The sequence below is a fragment of the Xyrauchen texanus genome, chromosome 35 (genome assembly GCF_025860055.1).
Source record: "Xyrauchen texanus isolate HMW12.3.18 chromosome 35, RBS_HiC_50CHRs, whole genome shotgun sequence".
Lineage (NCBI taxonomy): Eukaryota > Metazoa > Chordata > Actinopteri > Cypriniformes > Catostomidae > Xyrauchen > Xyrauchen texanus.
The window spans coordinates 19,174,737-19,193,798 of record NC_068310.1 but is presented as its reverse complement, the minus strand read 5'-3'; the positions used below and the strand labels follow the sequence as shown (position 1 = coordinate 19,193,798).

Here is a 19,062-nt window from a genome sequence, read left to right as displayed (position 1 = left end):
ATGAGTCGTTGTGTCGAGTGAAGCAACACTAGGGGACTTCTTTGAAGGCCTCGGTTACCTCTGAAAAGGCCAATGAGAAACAGGCAGACAGAATTTGAACAAAGCGACGTGCCAAGCATGGGAGCAGGCGGTTCTTAACGCTATGCTTTGGGGAAGGCATTCATTTCCAACTCTTATTCTTTCAGGGGGAAAAGACCCTGCAGATACCACCACCTGCCCAGGCTAAGGAGAGGTAGAGTGGCGAAATATCACATTGGTTTTCTGGCCACATGTGGGAATGGCGCGGTGGTAGATCCTACCTGCTGCGAGGGAGGAGTTCAAAAGGGCCCGTCCTGTGGAGCACCTATTCCAGTACAGAGTAATTTTAGTACCCGTAGTGGGTCTGATCGGGGAATTACTCTGCTGAATTTGCGGACCAGAGGGCTAGGGAGAAAGAACATCCAGGGAGAGTGAATCTAGTGGACTCTCCTGGGGAAAAGAGCACACGTGATCACCTCAGTGGAGGTGGAGGGGAAAGGCGCTATGTGCAAGTGAAACACCCAGTCAGACGTTCCGCATTCCCGAGTTCTACGTGCTCTGACCTGAGAGAACATGGGATGAGACCGACTCAACCCTGAGATTGTGAAATCTCATAAAGGTATTGGGTGTTGCCCAGACTGCTGCTCTGCATATGTCTGCTAGGGAGGTGCCATTGGCCAGTGCCTACGAGGAGGCCACACTTCTTGTCGAGTGTGCTCAAACCCGCAAGGGGGAGGGCACGGCCTGGGTGTGATAGGCCAATAAGATGGCATCAACGACCTAGTGGGAAAGCCTCTGTTTGGAAACAGCATTCCCTTTCCACTGTCCACCAAAGCAGACAAAGAGCTGCACAGAACATCTAAAGCTCTGTGTGTAGTCCACATAGGTATGCAAAGCACGCACTCACAGCAACGAAAAGGCTGGGTCTGCCTCCTCCCGGGGCAGCACTTGCAGGTTCAATACCTGGTCCCTGAAGGGAGTTGTAGGAACCTTGGGCACATAGCCCGGTCACGGTCTTAGGACGACATGGGTGTCTGACCGACCGAACTCCAGGCAAGTGTTGCTGACAGATAACGCTTGCAGGTCCCCAACCCTCTTGATGGAAGCGAGTGTGATCAGGAGTGTTGTCTTCAAGGATAGGGCTTTGAGCTCGACTGATTCTAGCGGCTCGAAGGGGGGTCTCTGAAGGCCCGAAAGGACCATGGAGAGATCCCATGAGGGGAACAGGCATGGCCTGGGAGGTTTCAGCCTCCGGGAGCCTCAAAGGAACCTGATAATCAGATGGTGCTTCCCTAGGGAATTACCGTCCACTGCGACATGGTGGCTACATAAACCTTTAAGGTGGAGAGGGACAGCCTCCCCTCCAACCTCTCTTGCAGAAATGAGAGCACTGACACGACTGCACATCTCTGCAGGTCCTCAGATCGGGAACAACAACAATTTGCGAACAAGCACCACTTAAGGGCGTATAGTTGCCTGGTAGAGGGAGCTCTGGCTTGCTTGATCGTGTCTACGACAGCAGGTGGTAGGCCACTTACATCTTCCGCATCCCGTCCAGGGGCCAGATTCCAGAGGTCTGGGCATGGAAGCCAGAGGGTGCCCCATCCCTGAGAAACAAGGTCCTTCCTCAGGGGAATTCGCCAGGGAGGGGCTATCGCAAGGAGCGTGAGATCTGAGAACCAAGTCCGTGTGGGCCAGTAGGGGGCCACCAGAGTGACTTGTTCTTCGTCCTCCCTGACCTTGCACAGCACCCGTGCAAGTAGTCTCACTGGGGGAAATGCATATTTGCGCAGCCCCCGGGGCCAGCTGTGTGCCAACGCATCTGTCCCGAGGGAAGCCTCCGCTAGGGAGTACCAGAGCAGGCAATGGGAGGTCTCACAGATCTATCGGTGCTTTGCCGGCGCCCCAACCCTTTTTGGAGGCATCTGTGGTGACCAGAACGCATCGGTAAATCTGCTGTTTGGGGACTCCTGTTTCAGCAGAAAATAAAGGTCTGTCCAGGGGTAGAAAGTCTGGAGGCAGGCAGGGGTGATGAACACACAGTGCGTGCCGCGGCGCCATGCCCATCTCGGGACTCGAATGTGAAGCCAGTGCTGAAGTGGTCTCATATGCATCAACCCCAGTGGTGCAACCGCCGTGGAGGATGCCATATGCCCCAGGAGCCTCTGGAACTGTTTTAGAGGAACCACTGTGCCTAGCTTGAATAAGGTGAGGCATTTCAGCACTGACTGAGCATGCTCATTGGTGAGGCACGCTGTCATTGAGATGGAGTCTAACTCCATGCCGAGAAAAGAGATGCTCTGAACCGAGGTGAGCTTGCTCTTTTCCCAGCTGACCTGAAGCCCAAGACGGCTGAGGAGCCAGAGCACCTGGTCCCTGTGAGCGCACAATGACTCTCGAGTGTGGGCTAGGATGAGCCAGTCGTCAAGGTAGAGTATGCGAATGCCCACTTCCCTTAGCGGGGGAAGGGCTGCCACTGCAAACTTTGTGAAGACGTGAGGGGACAGGGACATGCCGAAGGGGAGGACCTTGTAATGATACGCCTGGCCGTTGAACCGTAGGAAGGGTCGGTGTCGAGGAAAGAAAGAGACGTGGAAGTATGAGTCCTTCAGGTCTACCGCTGTGAACCTATCTTGATGCCGGACACAAGTTAGAATGTGTCTTTGCGTACCTGCTCTGGCTTCGCAGCGGGGCGGAGCAGGTAGTGTGGCATCGGGAGGCAAAAGCACTTCCTGAGGCTTTGTTGCTGAGAGAATACTCGAAGCACTTACCTTGCTCTACACATCTGGCAGGGGGCGGGTTAGTGACTGAGGAGGTGGTCCCGTGTAGGCGTTTTGGACTCGTCAGAACCGGCCGGCCGGGGACAGTAGTCATGGGTCCGGACCCGAGGAACCAATGGTCTAGCTGTGAAGGCTGTGGGGAGGATGGAGGGTTCCAGTCCAGCCCCACACGGATGGCGGCCCGGGCAAGCATGTTGGCTGTTTGGCGTCAGTCTCAGACTGGATGCTTGGATGGAAGTCAATGAGCGTGCCAGGGGCGGGTGGTTCATGGGGATCTACCCTGCAAAACAGAGCCTGCTGCCATCCCCAAATCGCCTCCATCACCAGCCTGGCCATCCTCAATCCCATGGTAAAGAGCGATGGGGGGGGTGGAGTTCCTCTTTAAATAGGAAAGATTGCCATGGTGAGGTTCCACAAATGCCGCCTCAGTGTGATCACGGCCCAGACAGGCAAGGCAGCGCCTGTAACCATCAGGAGCAGAGAGAAATAGACCGCATACAGGAACTACACAGGGGCAGAAGGGCATCTTTATAAAGACGCGTCCTGAATCAGTCACTTCCAGAACAGTAGCGACACGTGGAGCATGTGGCAGGGCATCCTGGCCATCACCAATCCAGGCCATCCTGTCACAGGATAACATCAGTTGCCTGTGACAAAGATGCCTCCCTTCCAGTTGTGCTGAATGACTTCTACACTCGGTTTGAAGAACAGAACGACATGGTGGCGAGGAAGACCACCCCTCCTCCCAACGACCAGGTGCTCCATCTTACCACGGCTGATGTGAGGAAAACTCTATGTGGAGTCAAGCCACGGAAGGCTGCTGGACAGGACAACATTCCTGGCAGAGTGCTCAAAGGATGTGCAGATCAGCTGGCAGATGTTCTTACCGACATCTTCAAAATCTCTGAGCAGCGCTGTCGTTCCACCGTCATCCCCATGCCAAAGAAGTCTTCAGTGTCCTGCCTCAATGATTACCGTCCCCTCGCACTCATACCCATCATCATGAAGTGCTTCGAGAGGCTCGTCATGAGGCATATTAAGACCCAGCTGCCCCACTCACTAGACCCACTGCAGTTGATAGACTTCAGCTCAGCATTCAACACAATAATTCCTCAGCACCTGATTGGAAAGCTGAACCTGCTGGGCCTGGACACCTCCCTCTGCAACTGGATCCTGGACATCCTGACTGGGAGACCTCAGTCAGTCCGGATGGGTAACAGCATCTCCACCACCACCACACTGAGCACTGGGGCCACCCCCAGGGCTGTGTGCTCAGTCCACTGCTGTTCACTCTGCTGACTCACGACCGTGAAGCAATGCACAGCTGGAACCACATCATTAAGTTCACCGATGACACAACCGTGGTGGGTCTCATCAGCAAGAACGACGAGTCAGCATACAGAGAGGAGGTGCAGCGGCTAACGGACTGGTGTAGAGCCAACAACCTGTCTCTGAATGTGGACAAAACAAAAGAGATGGTTGTTGACTTTAGGAGAGCACAGAGTGACCGCTCTCCACTGAACATCGACAGCTCCTCTGTGGAGATCGTCAAGAGCACCAAATTCCTTGGTGTTCACCTGGCGGAGAACCTCACCTGGTCCCTCAACACCAGCTCTATTACCAAGAAAGCCCAGCAGCGTCTGTACTTTCTTCGAAGGCTGAGAAGAGCACATCTCCCACCCCCCAACCTCACTACATTCTATAGAGGGACTATTGAGAGCATCCTGAGCAGCTGCATCACTGCCTGGTTTGGGACCTGCACTGTTTCGGACCGCAAAGCCCTGCAGAGGATAGTGAGGACAGCTGAGAAGATCATCAGGGTCTCTCTTCCCTCCATCAAAGACATTTACAAAAAAAACACTGAATCCGCAAAGCAACCAGCATTGTGGATGACCCCACACACCCCTCACACAAACTCTTCACCCTCCTGCCATCTGCCCTCATGGCCAGACTGTGTGACAGCTTCTTCCCCCAAGCCACCAGACTCCTCAATACTCAGAGACTGGACTGACACACACACACACACACGTGTCCTGAGTTGCACTTTAATTATTGTCACTTTATACCTGGCTGCTACCTCAGTAACTCAATAACCTCAATAACATCTCATAGTATGTTAGGTTTACATTTGGCATTTTTAGAAATGTCATCTTTTTACACTACTGTGTACTGGTCAGCACTGTGCCTATTGTCCTACAAATTTTTTGTAATTTATTGTACAGTCCCGTACTTTTTGCACACGTTTGCACGTGCACTTTATATAGGTATGTTATTTAGTCTGTGTTTGTCCTATGTTGTTTTATGTAGCACTATGGTCCTGGAGGAACGTGGTCTCGTTTCACTGTGTACTGTACTAACTGTATATGGTTGAACAACAATAAAAACCACTTGACTGAAACAGATTTTCAAAATGCTCTCAGAAGTGTTTTTGTGAAGTAAATATATCGGAAATTTTTCCTACATTTAATAAGTTAATTTAAGCATGAACTTGACAGTATTGTGTCAATTCTACATTTGTACTCAATTCAAACATGTAAAAATAATGTCCAAGCATATTAGAACATATTTATGATTGTTTGAATTGTCTTTACAATTCACAATTGCAGTGGTGGTTTTAGCTTACTTGGTGCCCTAGGCGAGAATCAACGTGGAGCCCCCCTGCTCAAATTCCAACTGAACATACGCATGATGTGAGTATCAATGTTCTGAACCCCAGTGCTAGATGTACTGCCCAAAAGCTCGACTCTGATTGCAGGGGACACTACAGAGTCTCCTACTACCCTTTTGTCAGACTTATGTTCCACTCCCCCATTGTGATACTGCTCTGTGGACGAGCACTGGCCTTCATAATTTTGGGTTTTCTGCAGAAGTAACATTCAGGTAGTCTATAGAATCTGAATTGCATTATGAGGGGCGTTGAGAACACGGTTGTACAAACTAAGCCAACCTCCACTTAAGCTTTTTTAATAAATAAATAAATCACCCCTGATGTGAGCAGTTTACCGGAAACATGCTAAACCAGTGAAGATGAAAGGTCATAGAGAGGAGGAAAAAGATAGTAGAGACTTTGCAGGGTTAGATACATTCTAAGAAGGACAATACAGCACTTTATTGTTCAGAAATGCTTGTTGTGACAAAAAAGGATAAAGGAAAAAACAAATAACAAACTGGAGGTCACAAATTTAAAAACAAAGCTAGACTGAAGCGAGAATGCTCATTCTGGACCTCATGTAACAAAAAGTCCATCTGAAGAAGTTTAAGTGTAATCGTTGGAAGAGAAAACAAACAGCATTCAGCCGAGGCTGAACCAAACACAGACTTGTCTACTTTTAACTGCTATTTATTGTGACGTTAGGGCAGATATATTGAAAAACTGCTTTTAAAGCAAAACACAAGTTATATAATAGTATGCATTTATAAATATATTTATAAAAACAATACTTCATAAACAAGCAAAACAGAAGAAAGAGATTGTGTTCTTTTTATTTTGCCTTTTTATATTTAGACATATTTTTTAGCAAAGTGCTATACATTTGTTAATAAAAGTAAACTGGAAATAGCCACCAAAGCCACGTAATTTAAATGTTATCCAAAAGTAGAACATATTAGCGTGAGCACAAAAAGAATAGCAAATCTTTTTTTAAATCAGGGATTACACCTACACATCTCCTTAGACATATATAAAAGACTGTGCAAATATACACTTCCTATTCTATATAATAACATGAAATTCTAGAATAGACTCCTTTAACCACACAATACTGGCTGAACAAACTAATTATGTTTCTAGTTATTTTAAAGAAATATAAACTGAAGGCAAATAATTTTCTATTATTTGGTGCATGTTCAGTGTTTTCTTTCCCCATCCTGAGAGAAACCCCAGCATCATTCACAGTCATCTTTATAAGTTCAAAACTGTAAAATATGACTTTTTTGCCTTTTAAATGGCTTTTGGAGTTGAGGAAAAAGCATATCCTTATAGTTACCATCTGTAACCACGGTCCAGAAGTTCAATGAGGCAGCATTGTTGGTGTATGTCAAACATAACGCAAATGTATACATGTCCATTTAATTAACCCTGTCCTGAAATCAGACCTGTTGCTTTGTTAAACGGTCTCTGAATTTGACTGTTCAAGCTTGTTTGTTACACCTGACTGGCATTCATCTATTGGCCAACATTTTTTTTCTAACATGTAATTTGACCCATAACCATTTTCGCTTTGGGAGTCCTCCCTGATATTAGAGATCACATCCTCTTTATTACTGACTTCTGGTTCTTCACTACTAACTGACTGTGTGTTTAGCCCAGCATTCTCTTGTTGTTGCACATCACAGACATCCTCCTCATTTTCACTGTCCGAGTCCACAGCAATTGACTCCGAACTGACAAGTGCGCAAGGTTTTAAGGTACTCTTGATTGAAGCATTGCAGTTGCTCCCTATGGTGGCCTTTTGACCATTAGTGTAGAGTGAGGTTTTGGCAGCAAATCTTGCTAGTGTCCCCTGCTTCTGTTGCAAGTCACCACCATTGGTTGTAGCTCTTTTCTGAAAACTAATGGCATTGGCAGATCGGCCTATGCGATTTCTAGAAGTTCGTCTTTTTGGCTCATGTTTGTTGCCCTTGAAATACCACTTAGAGTGAAATTTCATGGGATGTTGCAAATGTACAATGTCTTCCATTTTAAATCCCAGTAAAACCCGAGTTTGTAGTGTTTCACAATTAAGCATGCATCGCCTCCTTCGATTCAAGAAGTGGCTTGAAATGTCAGATTTCCAAAGCCAGAGACTGGATGCCAGCTTCTCCACCTCTCGGCGAGTGGGGTAGGGCTGCATGTTGAAGTATTGTGTGAGAAACGCTTTACGTGCCTCGTAGGACTCATTCTCAAGACCCTTTGGGTCCAAAGCGAAGACTACAGGTTCCTCTGGTGACATTGGCTTAGTTTGGTCATCTGCAACAACTTTCCTTTTCTTTGGCTCAGTCTGGTCACAGTTTGCTAGATCTGACCTTTTGAGGCCAGACCCCTGTGCCTGTGCAACTCTGGCAGATGGAGTGGGTCGACCATTCTGAGTTTTGCTTACACCGCGGCAGTGCACAAGATGCAAAGTGATGGTGGAAGCTGTCATGTTACTAGTATAGACACCAAGGCAATGAATACACTTGTATGTCAACTTCTTCTCCACAGGATGAACCGTTTGTATAACTTGATGCCTCTCACTTAAGTGGTGGGCTAGCGAATCTGAGATAGGTCCCTTGAGAATAGAGAAGCACAGAGGACAAAGTGTTTTCCCTACATCCCTCTTGTAGGGTACAGCAGCTTGTGGTGAAGTCTTAGCTGGCATGGCATCTGAGGCATCGGATGGTGTCTTTGGTATTTGTAGCGAAACCTGTTTACGTCCATGTAATGATGACAATGCATTGTTTTGGGCATGGAACGCCACAGATTCTTCAGGGGCATCTCGCATATTATATGTGGTGACAATCAGCTGGACGTTCTTCGGATTCCCCTGCTGAAGTGTAAGGTCAAAAGTTAGTGGCGAGTCTGCATGTGTCCCGATGGATTCGTTTGGATGCACTCCTCGCATATGCGTCACCATTTTTTCGACATCATTGAACGTGGCCTTGCAGTGTGGGCAGGATAGGCCATGTATCAACATATGGTTAAGAAGTGTGTCGCTAGGTAGGTAACGGTTGCAGTACAAGCATTTACTGGTGAAATTGTGGATTTTCATGATGTAGTTGGCCACTGCTGGCACCTTTTCTGCTTTGTGCTCTTTCTCAAAATGTGAGCTATATACATTTTCTGGAAAGAGTTCATTGCAGATGGTGCAAATCTTCCATTTCTGAGTATAAGATGTGCCAAAGACTGAGTTGCCTTTCTTGGGGGTAACAGAAGTCACAGTTGTAGCCGCTTCCTGAACTCGTGAGGTCAGTTGAGGAATCTTTATTATAGAGGTGGATGCTGATGTAGAGACTGAACTGCGAAGACTAGCAGAAAGCTGAGATTTATTTGTTTGAGACTGCTGCACCTGTTGTCCACCAATGGTCACAGCTTGGGTAGACCATGGCTTCAGACCAAATGCCCCCTGTTTCAGGTGAATACCTGACAGGAGACCAGTTGAGTTCAAACTTCCTTTTGGAATGACAATGCGACTCAGCTGCTCAGTGGACAAAGGTCGCCCTCCAGCTGCCACTACCATGCTCTTTGGCATTATACCAATGATGCCTTTATGCTCCTGAGCCTTAGGGGATACCAAAATTACAGGCTTTGTCCGAGGTACTACTACATTGGTATGCCCAATCATGGCAGTAACTTGATATCCAATGCGCTCATGGTCCTCAATGACATGCTGCACAAGTGCTTCATAGGTACGAGGAACAAAGAGGCATCGCTTGCAATGGATGGCTGTACTTGTATTGTTGGCACCGCCAGTTTTGGTGTTAGAATCAGTATTACTCCCTGTACCAGAGCCTGTTGATCCATTAGGTGGTGTTGCCTTGTCACCAAGCCTCCCCACGTATGGTGCCGCCACATGTTGGAAATGTTCCCGGTAGATATGCTTGCGCACCACATTGTATAGTGGGTCCCTATAAGTGCATTTTTTGCAGTAGTACACTGCCTGCTCGACATTATCACGTGTCTTATCCAGGCGTGCACCCTCCTTCAAACCAAGCCCTGCCCCCTGAAGCCCACTAGCATTCTGGCACACTGTATTGTTAGGCATATGAAACAATCTGATGTGTGTTTCCAATGACTTTTTGTTCCCATTGTAAGTGCAATAGGGGCAGTTCAGAAGAATGTGATTTTCAAAGTCCTCGCTGTGTACATTACGAAAGTGACTTTTGTAGGCTGAGAAAAACTTTGAGGCGAATGAACATCCTGAACAACAGAATGGCTTTGAGCGGTACTCCTGAGAAGACAAAGGGGACAACTGGGTCAAAAAACAGTTTTGGTGAGAAATAAAAAGTGACAAAAGATTGTAAAATAAAGTTGAGTTTTCTTAATTAAGCTTTTAAAATGTACTTCTCACTTGTGATTTGGTCATTGAGGGGTCCAACATGCAAACATCGTCCCATGACGTGTTCTTAATGTAGAACTCATTGGGAACAAATTCTTTATAGTCCTGAAAGGGAAAAGAGGAGCACAGAGTGAGAAGGACTGTCTCATTAAAATAAGATCAATGCTACATAAAAACAAATTTTAAAAAAGATTTTCTGCATATTTGTGCATGTGATGAGTGTTAGCATTCATTTAAATTCAGAAGATTACATACACCTTAGCCAAATACAACTAAGGTTTTTCACAATTCCTGAAATTTACTCGTAGAAAACATTCCCTGTCTTATGTCAGTTAGGATCACTACTTTATTTTAAGAATGTAAAATGTCAAAATATTAGTAGAGAGAAAAATTTTTTTTTCATCTTTTATTTCTTTCATCACATTCCCAGTGGGTCAGAAGTTTACATATACTGTTAGTTTTTGGTAGTGTTGCCATTATATTGTTTAACTTGGGTCAAAAGTTTTGGGTAGCCTTCCTCAAGCTTCTTACAATATGTTGCTGGAATTTTGGCCCATTTCTCCAGACAGAACTGGTGTAACTGAGTCAGGTTTGTAGGCCTCCTTTGTAACACTTTTTCAGTTATGCCACACATTTTCTAGCAGATTGAGGTCAGGGCTTTGTGTTGGCCACTCCAATACCTTGACTTTGTTCTCCTTAAACTATTTTGCCACACCATTGGAGGTATGCTTGGGGTCATTGTACATTTAGAAGACCCATTTGCGACCAGGCTTTAACTTCCTGGCTGAGGTCTTGAAATGTTTCTTCAATATATCTACATCATTTCCCTTCCTCATGATGCCATCTATTTTGTGAAGTGCACCCCCTCCTGCAGCAAAGCACCCCCACAACATGATGCTGCCACCCACACGCTTCATGGCTGGGATGTGTTCTTCAGCTTGCAAGCCTCCACATTTTTCCTCCAAACATTATGATGTTCATTATGGATAAACAGTTACATTTTGCTACAGTTACATTTTGTTTCATCAGGTCTTACATTTCTCCAAAAAGTAAGACCTTTGTCCCCATGTGCACTTGCAAACTGTAGTCTGGCTTTTTGAGGCAGTGGTTTCTTCCTTGCTGAGCAGCCTTTCAGGTTATGTCGATATAGGAATTGTTTTACTATGGATATAGATACCGGTCTACCCGTTTCCTCCAGCATCTTAACAAGGTCCTTTGCTGTTGTTCTGGGATTGATTTGCACTTTTTTTTTTTAAATGTGCCTTTAATCAGCTTGGAAAATTCTTGAAAATTATTTCAAGCCTTTAGGCAATTAGCTTCTGATAGACTAATTGCCTAAAGGCTTGAAATAATTTTCAAGAATTTTCCAAGCTGATTAAAGGCACATTTAATTTGGTGAATGTAAACTTCTGACCCACTGGAATTGTGATATAGTCAATTAAAATCGGTCTGTAAACAGTTGTTGGAAAAATTACTTGTATCATGCACAAAGTAGATGTCCAAAACGACTTGCCAAAACTATAGTTTGCTAATATGAAATCTGTGGGGTGGTTATAACATTTGTTTTAATTACTTCAACCTAATTGTATGTAAACTTCTGACTTCAACTGTAGTTTTGTAAAAAGAGAGGGGTGTAGATAGAACACCCTCACCCTCAGGTTTTTCAAACCCATTCGGCTTTCTTCTGTGGAACACAATAGGAGATGTTGGGCAGAATATTAGCCTCATTTATCATTCACTTTATTTATCTGGGAAGTGAACAGTGACTTCTAACATTCTGACTAACATCGCTAATGTTCTCCCATAGAATATGTGTTCAAGTCTATACTCCCATAGGACATGTGTTCTATGGGAGTAAGAATGATCCATGGTGGTGAGCATATACTTTCCTTGTCCATGTAGACATTTAATCTATGTAGCCCAATCATAAAATATACTTACATCAATCTGATCCTTACAAAATTCCAAGCCAATGTCACCCAGCACTTTTTTCAAATTTTTCCTAGCTTTCCTTAGACTGCTGACGTTGTTGACTGGGAGTTGAAACATTCTGCCCACCTGAAAATAAATTAAATGTAATTAATTTGGGCAGGTAAACAGGCTGCTTTAAATGCAATTTGCATGCATTGTTTTATCATCATGAATGAATGTTACAGCCATTGATCTTATACACAGAAAATACATCCGGTTTTGTATTGCAATAGTTTATAAGATTTTATAAAATATCTGCACAATGGTGGGGCATGGGTAGCTCAGTGAATATTGACGCTGAAAACCACCCCTGGAGTTGCGAGTTCGAATCCAGGGTGTGCTGACTGACTCCAGCCAGGTCTCATAAGCAACCAAATTGGCCCAGTTGCTAGGGAGGGTAGTGGTCACGATTAGAGTTTCTTGCTCTCAATGGGCCGTATGGTAAGTTGTGCATGGATCGCGGTTTTTAGTTCGAATAGCATGAGCCTCCACATGCAGCGAGTCTCCGCGGTGTCACGAGCCACGTGATAAGATGCGTGGATTGACCTTCTCAGAAGCGGAGGCAACTGAGACTTGTCCTCCGCCACCCGGATTGAGGTGAGTAACCGCACCACCATGGCATGCCAAATTGTTATAAAAAAAATTATAAAAATAAATATCTGTGCAATGTGGCTGTAACGTAGTCAATGGAATGGAGGAGGCGAGATCCGTCTTGACAATATAAATAATATTTTAATGATAACTTAAAGGACAAAAACACACACATGACGAACACGTCCGTAAACTCTCTCTCTCTCTCTCTCCTGCACCATCCTCCGCAGTTGGCCTTTATCCCCCTACAGGCACAATGTATGATGCCAGTGTTGTCAGTTTTACTGTTGATTTGTAATGTGTTCTTTGATTGTAATTTTGACCAACCATTTTGGAGATCTCTGCCTTTCCCCATTCAAGTAGATATGAGCTGTACTAGCATGTCATAAGTTTACTAAGTAAAATAGCTGCCGAGAGTCTTTAAAAGATGGTCGCCGGTGGACTGACTTGCTAGAAAGACTCTGATGTACACGCCTTGAACCTTTATTGGGGAAAGGTCATAAATGGATTCAAGCAAATGATCAGCACAACTAGATTTTAACCCATTACCCCAATATCTTTTTGCATAGAAATGTATTTACCGCCGGTCTGGCAGCTTATTCAATGTGTGCATGTCCATTTATATTTTGACATTAAGAGACTCAGAGAGCCTGTAAATCTACATAATCTACATGTATGCACTACAGATTGGAGCTCTAATTATCAATACATATAAGATATTTAGAAATAAAATTTAAAACTCATGACATCACCAAAACAAGGTCGATCCCACATTTGACTTCAACTGAATAAACAGTAAACTGCAACCACAGAATGAGGACAGAGATCAACAAAGGTCAAAGATCATGTCCCTATTTCACCTATCACCAAGGAAACCTGTCAGCTTTTGTATACCCCTCTTGAACAAAGAGGAGCAGATAATATCAAATATATGATGAACATAAGAATACATCTGACCTCTCATATTTTAATTTCAAACTGAATGCCAGAGTTAACTTCTCTCAATTGCTTCCCTAATCAAGTCATTATAGACACAACATAAACCTTGTGTAAATGTGAAGAAACATATCTGCTGTCAAACAGAATCAGCATCTCAATTTAACATACTGTATGGCCTAACACCATTCCTATGGTTGAAAAATGACAGTAAATATTGTATATCCATTTGGAAATACACAGCATGATAAACATAAACGGTCTAATACAAGCATACAGTTTTGCCTTTACTTTGATGTTGAATCAAGCCATGAATATGATTCTTGCTGAATGACATCTACACTTAAATTACAGAACAAAAAAGGTAAACAGTGCCAAATAGTTCAGTCAATCTAAAGACTGCATCACGCTGAAACCTGTCAAGAAAATGTTCTGGTCCCTTTTTACTCTAAAAATCAAAAGAAACAAAGAAGAAATTATATTTTGCATAATGAAAATCAAGTCTATTTTTTTTGGGCCACTGAGATTTTTTTACATATTTTACATGCTTAAGTGTCCTGAAAATTACGTCATAATGAAATTAAAAAAAATTAAATGGTCCTAGATATACACTTTCTTTACTTTATGCAAAATGTTATTTCATTATTTTATATTGATCTGGGGTTAATTATGACCAGAAAGTTTTCTTGACAGATGTCTTGAGAAAACTCTGACCAGCCAACCAATTAGAGACCTGAAAGTGTTGCATGTTGAACTGTTTACTTTTTGACATAACAGTGATCAGATGCAGTAAAGTAATGACTGTTTTTTTATTAGAGATACTGCACGTGCAGAGATGACGGCACTGCTTGGTTAATATCTATAACAAGTATCATTCAAACACTTCAGCTTGTTCATTTGTGAATTCAGATGACATCATCCTCCGCTCTGCAATCGGTCATCTCTTCACTCTTTACTTTCACATTTCCAGCAAACAATGCAGCCTGGGTTCATGCAAAAGTACTTGTTTTAGATAGAACCTGATTTGCGAAAACTTTCACAATCACATTTGTTGGTGTTTGATTGCGTCTTACTGCTCAACCCCCATTGCCTTGAGTAATACTAGGAAATCAGACCATCTTCACAGGTCACAGTTGGCTCAAAAAGATCTTGATGATTTGTAATAAAATAAAATAAAAAAATTTCCTTTTCTACCAATTTAGAATGCCCAATTTCCACTACTTACTAGGTCCTCATGGTGGTGTGGTTACTCACCTCAATCCGGGTGGCAGAGGACAAGTATCAGTTGCCTCTGCTTCTGAGACTGCCAATCCGCGCATCTTATCACGTGGCTCGTTGTGCATGACACTGCGGAGACTCCGTATGCGGAGACTCATGCTACTCTTGCACAACTAATCCATGCACAACTTACCACATGCCCCATTGAGAGCAAGAACCACTAATCATGACCACAAGGAGGTTACCCCATGTGACTCTACCCTCCCTAGCAACTGGGCCAATTTGGCTGCTTAGGAGACCTGGCTGGAGTCACTCAGCACTCCCTGGATTCGAACTCATGACTCCAGCGGTAGACCTTGATGATTTGTGAATCTTTTCACAGATCAGTTTGTCTCTGAACCATATTTTGAGTTTTTAAAGCAACAGTTTACCTAAAACAAATCTGTGCTATAGGATTTGAGAGGTCTCATTCTTGAAACATGGTAATTAAGGTGGTAAAACATTAGTTTCACAAAAAACTGGATTTGTGAAAACTTTAACAGATTGATTTTAGTCATTTTAATGCCTTCATGCATATTGGCATTGTGGCAAATTAAGGATATATGCAATTAAAGTAAAAGGCCTAAAACTCTAAAAACTGAAAATCTATTTGGGTTCATAGTAGGCTCAAATTGACCGTCATGATTTGTGAATTTTTTCACAGATCAGTTAACCCTTTTTTTTAGTTCTGAAGTCAACAGTTTACCTGAAAAATCTGTGTTATAGGCTTTTCACATTCTTGAAACACATGATAATTATGATAGAAAAACATTAGTTTCACACAAATCCGGATTTATGAAAACTTTCACAGATTGATGTTAATCAGTTTGATGGCTTCATGTCTATTGGCATTGTAAAAAATGAATTTTCTTTGCCAAAAACCAATAAACGTCTTATAATTCTACAAAATTAGAACTAGGCTTAAATAGACCATCCTGATTTGTGAATTTTTTCTCAGATCAGATTTTGTCATATAACCATTTTTTTTTTTTAGTTCTTGGGTCAACAGTTTACCTGAAAAATTATAACCTGAAGATTTATAGGCTTAGTGTTATAACGGTTTGATCCTTTCCCATTCATTACCTATGGTCGGACAAACATGACCTGGAAAACCCAGAGTTACTTTTTTTGGTCTAAACTCATTGAACAGTACAATTTTTTTGTGGGTTCAGATGGCAAATGTAGGAAAAGTAACCAAGCCTTGGCCCACCGAGATGAAGGATAAAAAAACTTTATTAAAGTAACTAAATCAAATTACTGCTAGTTGATGTATCATCCATATCAAAATTTGACAACAACAAAGCCATCAAACTGAGTAACATTAATCTGTGAAAGTTTTCACAAATCCAGTTGTGTTAAAATAGAGTTTTCCCACCATAATTATCATGTTTCAAAACTGAGACCTGTCAAATAATATAACATACATTTTTCAGGTAATTTGTTGACTCGAGCACTCAAACAAGGGTTAAGAGACAAAAACTCATCTGAGAAAAAAATTCACACATCAAGATGGTCTATTAAAGCCTAGTGTGACCCATCCAGAGGGTCATGTTGTAGAATTCTAAGAAGTTTATTGGTTTTAAGGCTTATTTTATTCATATTTAACAATGCCAATATGCATAAAGCCAACAAAATTAGTAAAATAGATCTGTGAAAGATTTCACAAATCCAGTTTTGCCTGAAACAAGAGTTTCCCCCTGATTAGAAGCAGTGTGCTTTATAAAATAGCCTCCCAAGGACTAAATAATTTTTCTAATGAACTTTTGACTCGGAAACTTAAACAATTAGTTAACTGATATTAACTGAACTTTGAAAATAGCTGCCAGTAGGTGGCTTGCACAGACGCAACACTTACAGTATTAATATATTACATTATATAGTAATATACAAGTATGATTTAAGTATTATAACATATTATTTAATTTTAATATTTGTAGTATTTAAAAAATTCAAGTATTGCAAAATTAGCAGCAAAAATAAAGGGCATCTTGTGGAGCATTTGGTTTTGTTTCACACATGACAATAAAAGACTGAGCACAAGCTGGTCCTGAATAAATTATTTAATCAATTACAATTATTAGAATTTTGCATGTGTACAATTTTATATTTTACTCTGTGCTTGTGCGTTGTAGGATTTAAATGTATCCATGTGGCTCGAGTGTTTTGACTATTCACCAAAATTCGTTCAGATCCACTGAATGATTCAGTGACCATTTCTGGTGATGTCAGAAGTTGTAGTGAAATGAGTTAGTCACTGAATCAACGATCAAAAGAAAATTTTAATCCTCTAAAATGTATATGTCTACAGACCTACAAAGAGACATTAGTAGAGGTTTTATACATTATAAGAACAAAGCAAATCTATCATTTCAATACAGTTTGGGAACTGCTGAGCATGACTTTTATCAAAAGACAACAATTAAAGACTTATAAGAATTATGAGTTGCAATAAAAAAGCATGTCTGCATATCTACTGACTTCAGTAAAATGCCTAATTATTCTAAGAACACAGCAGATCTATCTTTTTTTCTTATAGTTTGTCGACTGCAAACCAATATAGAGGTATAAACAGGAGCTGATATTAAAAGTAGCTTTACATATTTAACACAGATCTAGTAATCTGCTTAAATTGGCAAAAACAACCGATCAAACTAAACAGCCCCTCAAACTATTACCTCACTAACATAATGTAAAAAGCATAACTTAATAAAGACTCATGCGCTGATATAAGCACCACATCCAGTGTGTGCTTTAAAGATGGATTGTCCTTTGTTTATTTCTGCAGTGCAATTCACATAATGCTGCAAATCTAAAACAATATGCCAATAAATAACTCTCATTTATGTGTTCCTCATTTCTAGATTATTCATTTAGAGCAACATAGATGGTGATAAAAAAAAAACATGGATAAATGAGAATTGTTTAAAGCAAATTTGTCTTACTGATGGCCTATTACATAAGGGTAGTTTCGGCTCACGAAACTCACCTGTGATTGTCGGGATGGTTGCTCAATCAGCCCAAAGTAACATGACGCACAGAATACTGTATACAATTACACTATTTGGACTCGGTATGGGTTTAGCTTGGAAAAGTGCAGGGGACAAAAATCACCTTTTTAAAGAGTGCGGGGACGTGTCCCACACTGCTGCTACGCCCTTGCATGAAGCCATCAAACAGAGTCAAATTAATCTGTTTAAGTTTTCACAAATCCAGTTTTTTGTGAAACAAATTTTTCAAGAATGAGACCTCTCATAGGTAAACTGTTGACTCCAAAACTCAAAAAAATGGTTAAGAGACAAACTGATCTGTGAAATAAATTCACCATATTCACTGTGACCTGTGAATATGGTCTGATTTCCTAGTATTACTCAAGGCAATGGGGGTTGAGCAGTAAGACGAAATCAAACATGACCAAATGTGATTGTGAAAGCTTTCACAAATCAGGTTCTATCTAAAACAAGTACATTTGCATGAACACAGACTGCATGTTTGTTGGAAATGTGAAAGTGAAAAGCGCTTATTTGTCACCGACTCATGGACTTAATAAAGGGATGACTGGCAAACCAAACTGCTATGAAAAAAAAACAAATCAGACTGGTCAAGATGAGAGTGGTTTCAGTCTCCTAGGTGTTCAACTTTTGGAACTATTTGCATTAGAAAATGTTGAGTGGTAAAAATGTAAGCGACCGATTGCAGAGCGGATGATGATGATGATGATGATGATGTCATCTGGAGGATACCATGTCAAATTGTACATGTATACGACAGCGCATAGTGTGTTTTTAGCCAATCAAAGTCTGAATTTTAAACCGCAAACTATCCTTACCGCGGTTTGTATGACTCTGGTTTTCTCTTGTTCCTATTAATAACAGAGTTAGTAGGCTAGCACGTCTCATATACACACAGAGACTGTTTATTTACCCGTCTCGAGCTCCCGCTAACACAAAGCAGCAGCAGCAGCAGCAGCAGCAGCAGCAGCCCGTAAACTCACTTTCTCTCCACGCGAGTCGACCCCTTCGTAGTCCGCTTAACGGGCGGACACACCACGCCGAAAGAGGGAGCTCGAACCTGTCACGGGCCGACCCAGAGCTATCTGCCGGGGATGCAACTCATCCAGCAGCTCCTGTGGTGATGTTTGGGTGACCTGGAGGGAGAGGGAGTGTGAAGCCCTGTGCTCCCGCTGCGTTTACGACTATGCACGGTCCACCCAGACGATATAATGGAGAGCAATTAACGTAATCCGCCATCCACTTAAACCCGGTCTAGTACTCAGTCCTCTATCCAAAATGGCGTGTGTAAAAGGGCGGAAGTGACATATGTGTTTGATTACCATAAAAAAACAAGCATTGTGCCGAATGATACCCTGCGAGCATTAATCAAATATTTACCGGTCATAGAGGGATCTAATTGCTTACCTGAATTTCACAAGGTCTCACAAAAGGTTGTCTATATGCGCATATAATGTTTTATTAAGTGGTCCTGAAATCGGACCC

At 42.5% G+C, this 19,062-nt stretch overlaps 1 protein-coding gene across 2 annotated transcripts; it reads right to left on the bottom strand.

The window, feature by feature from the left end:
- Positions 1-5,940: 5,940 nt before the first annotated feature.
- Positions 5,941-18,843, bottom strand: LOC127628933 (activity-dependent neuroprotector homeobox protein-like). 2 transcript variants are annotated; one of them, XM_052105916.1, is made up of 4 exons: positions 18,491-18,843; positions 11,756-11,872; positions 9,827-9,919; positions 5,941-9,706 (listed from the first exon to the last, which is right to left on the bottom strand). In XM_052105916.1, the coding sequence occupies exons 2-4, from the start codon at positions 11,861-11,863 to the stop codon at positions 6,905-6,907; spliced, it is 3,003 nt and encodes a 1,000-aa protein (XP_051961876.1). In that variant the 5' UTR covers positions 11,864-11,872; positions 18,491-18,843; the 3' UTR covers positions 5,941-6,904. The 2 variants fall into 2 exon arrangements, with proteins under 2 accessions (XP_051961876.1, XP_051961877.1); XM_052105917.1 differs by having other exon boundaries at positions 18,561-18,843.
- Positions 18,844-19,062: the final 219 nt, after the last annotated feature.

Bases quoted from the DNA above. Each gene is read 5' to 3' on its own strand.
- LOC127628933 (XM_052105916.1), bottom strand. From the start codon at position 11,863: ATGTTTCAACTCCCAGTCAACAACGTCAGCAGTCTAAGGAAAGCTAGG. The intron at 9,920-11,755 runs GTAAGTATATTT...TTTCCCTTTCAG, and splicing joins TTTGTAAGGATCAGATTGAT to GACTATAAAGAATTTGTTCC. The intron at 9,707-9,826 runs GTGAGAAGTACA...TTGTCTTCTCAG, and splicing joins CCTCAATGACCAAATCACAA to GAGTACCGCTCAAAGCCATT.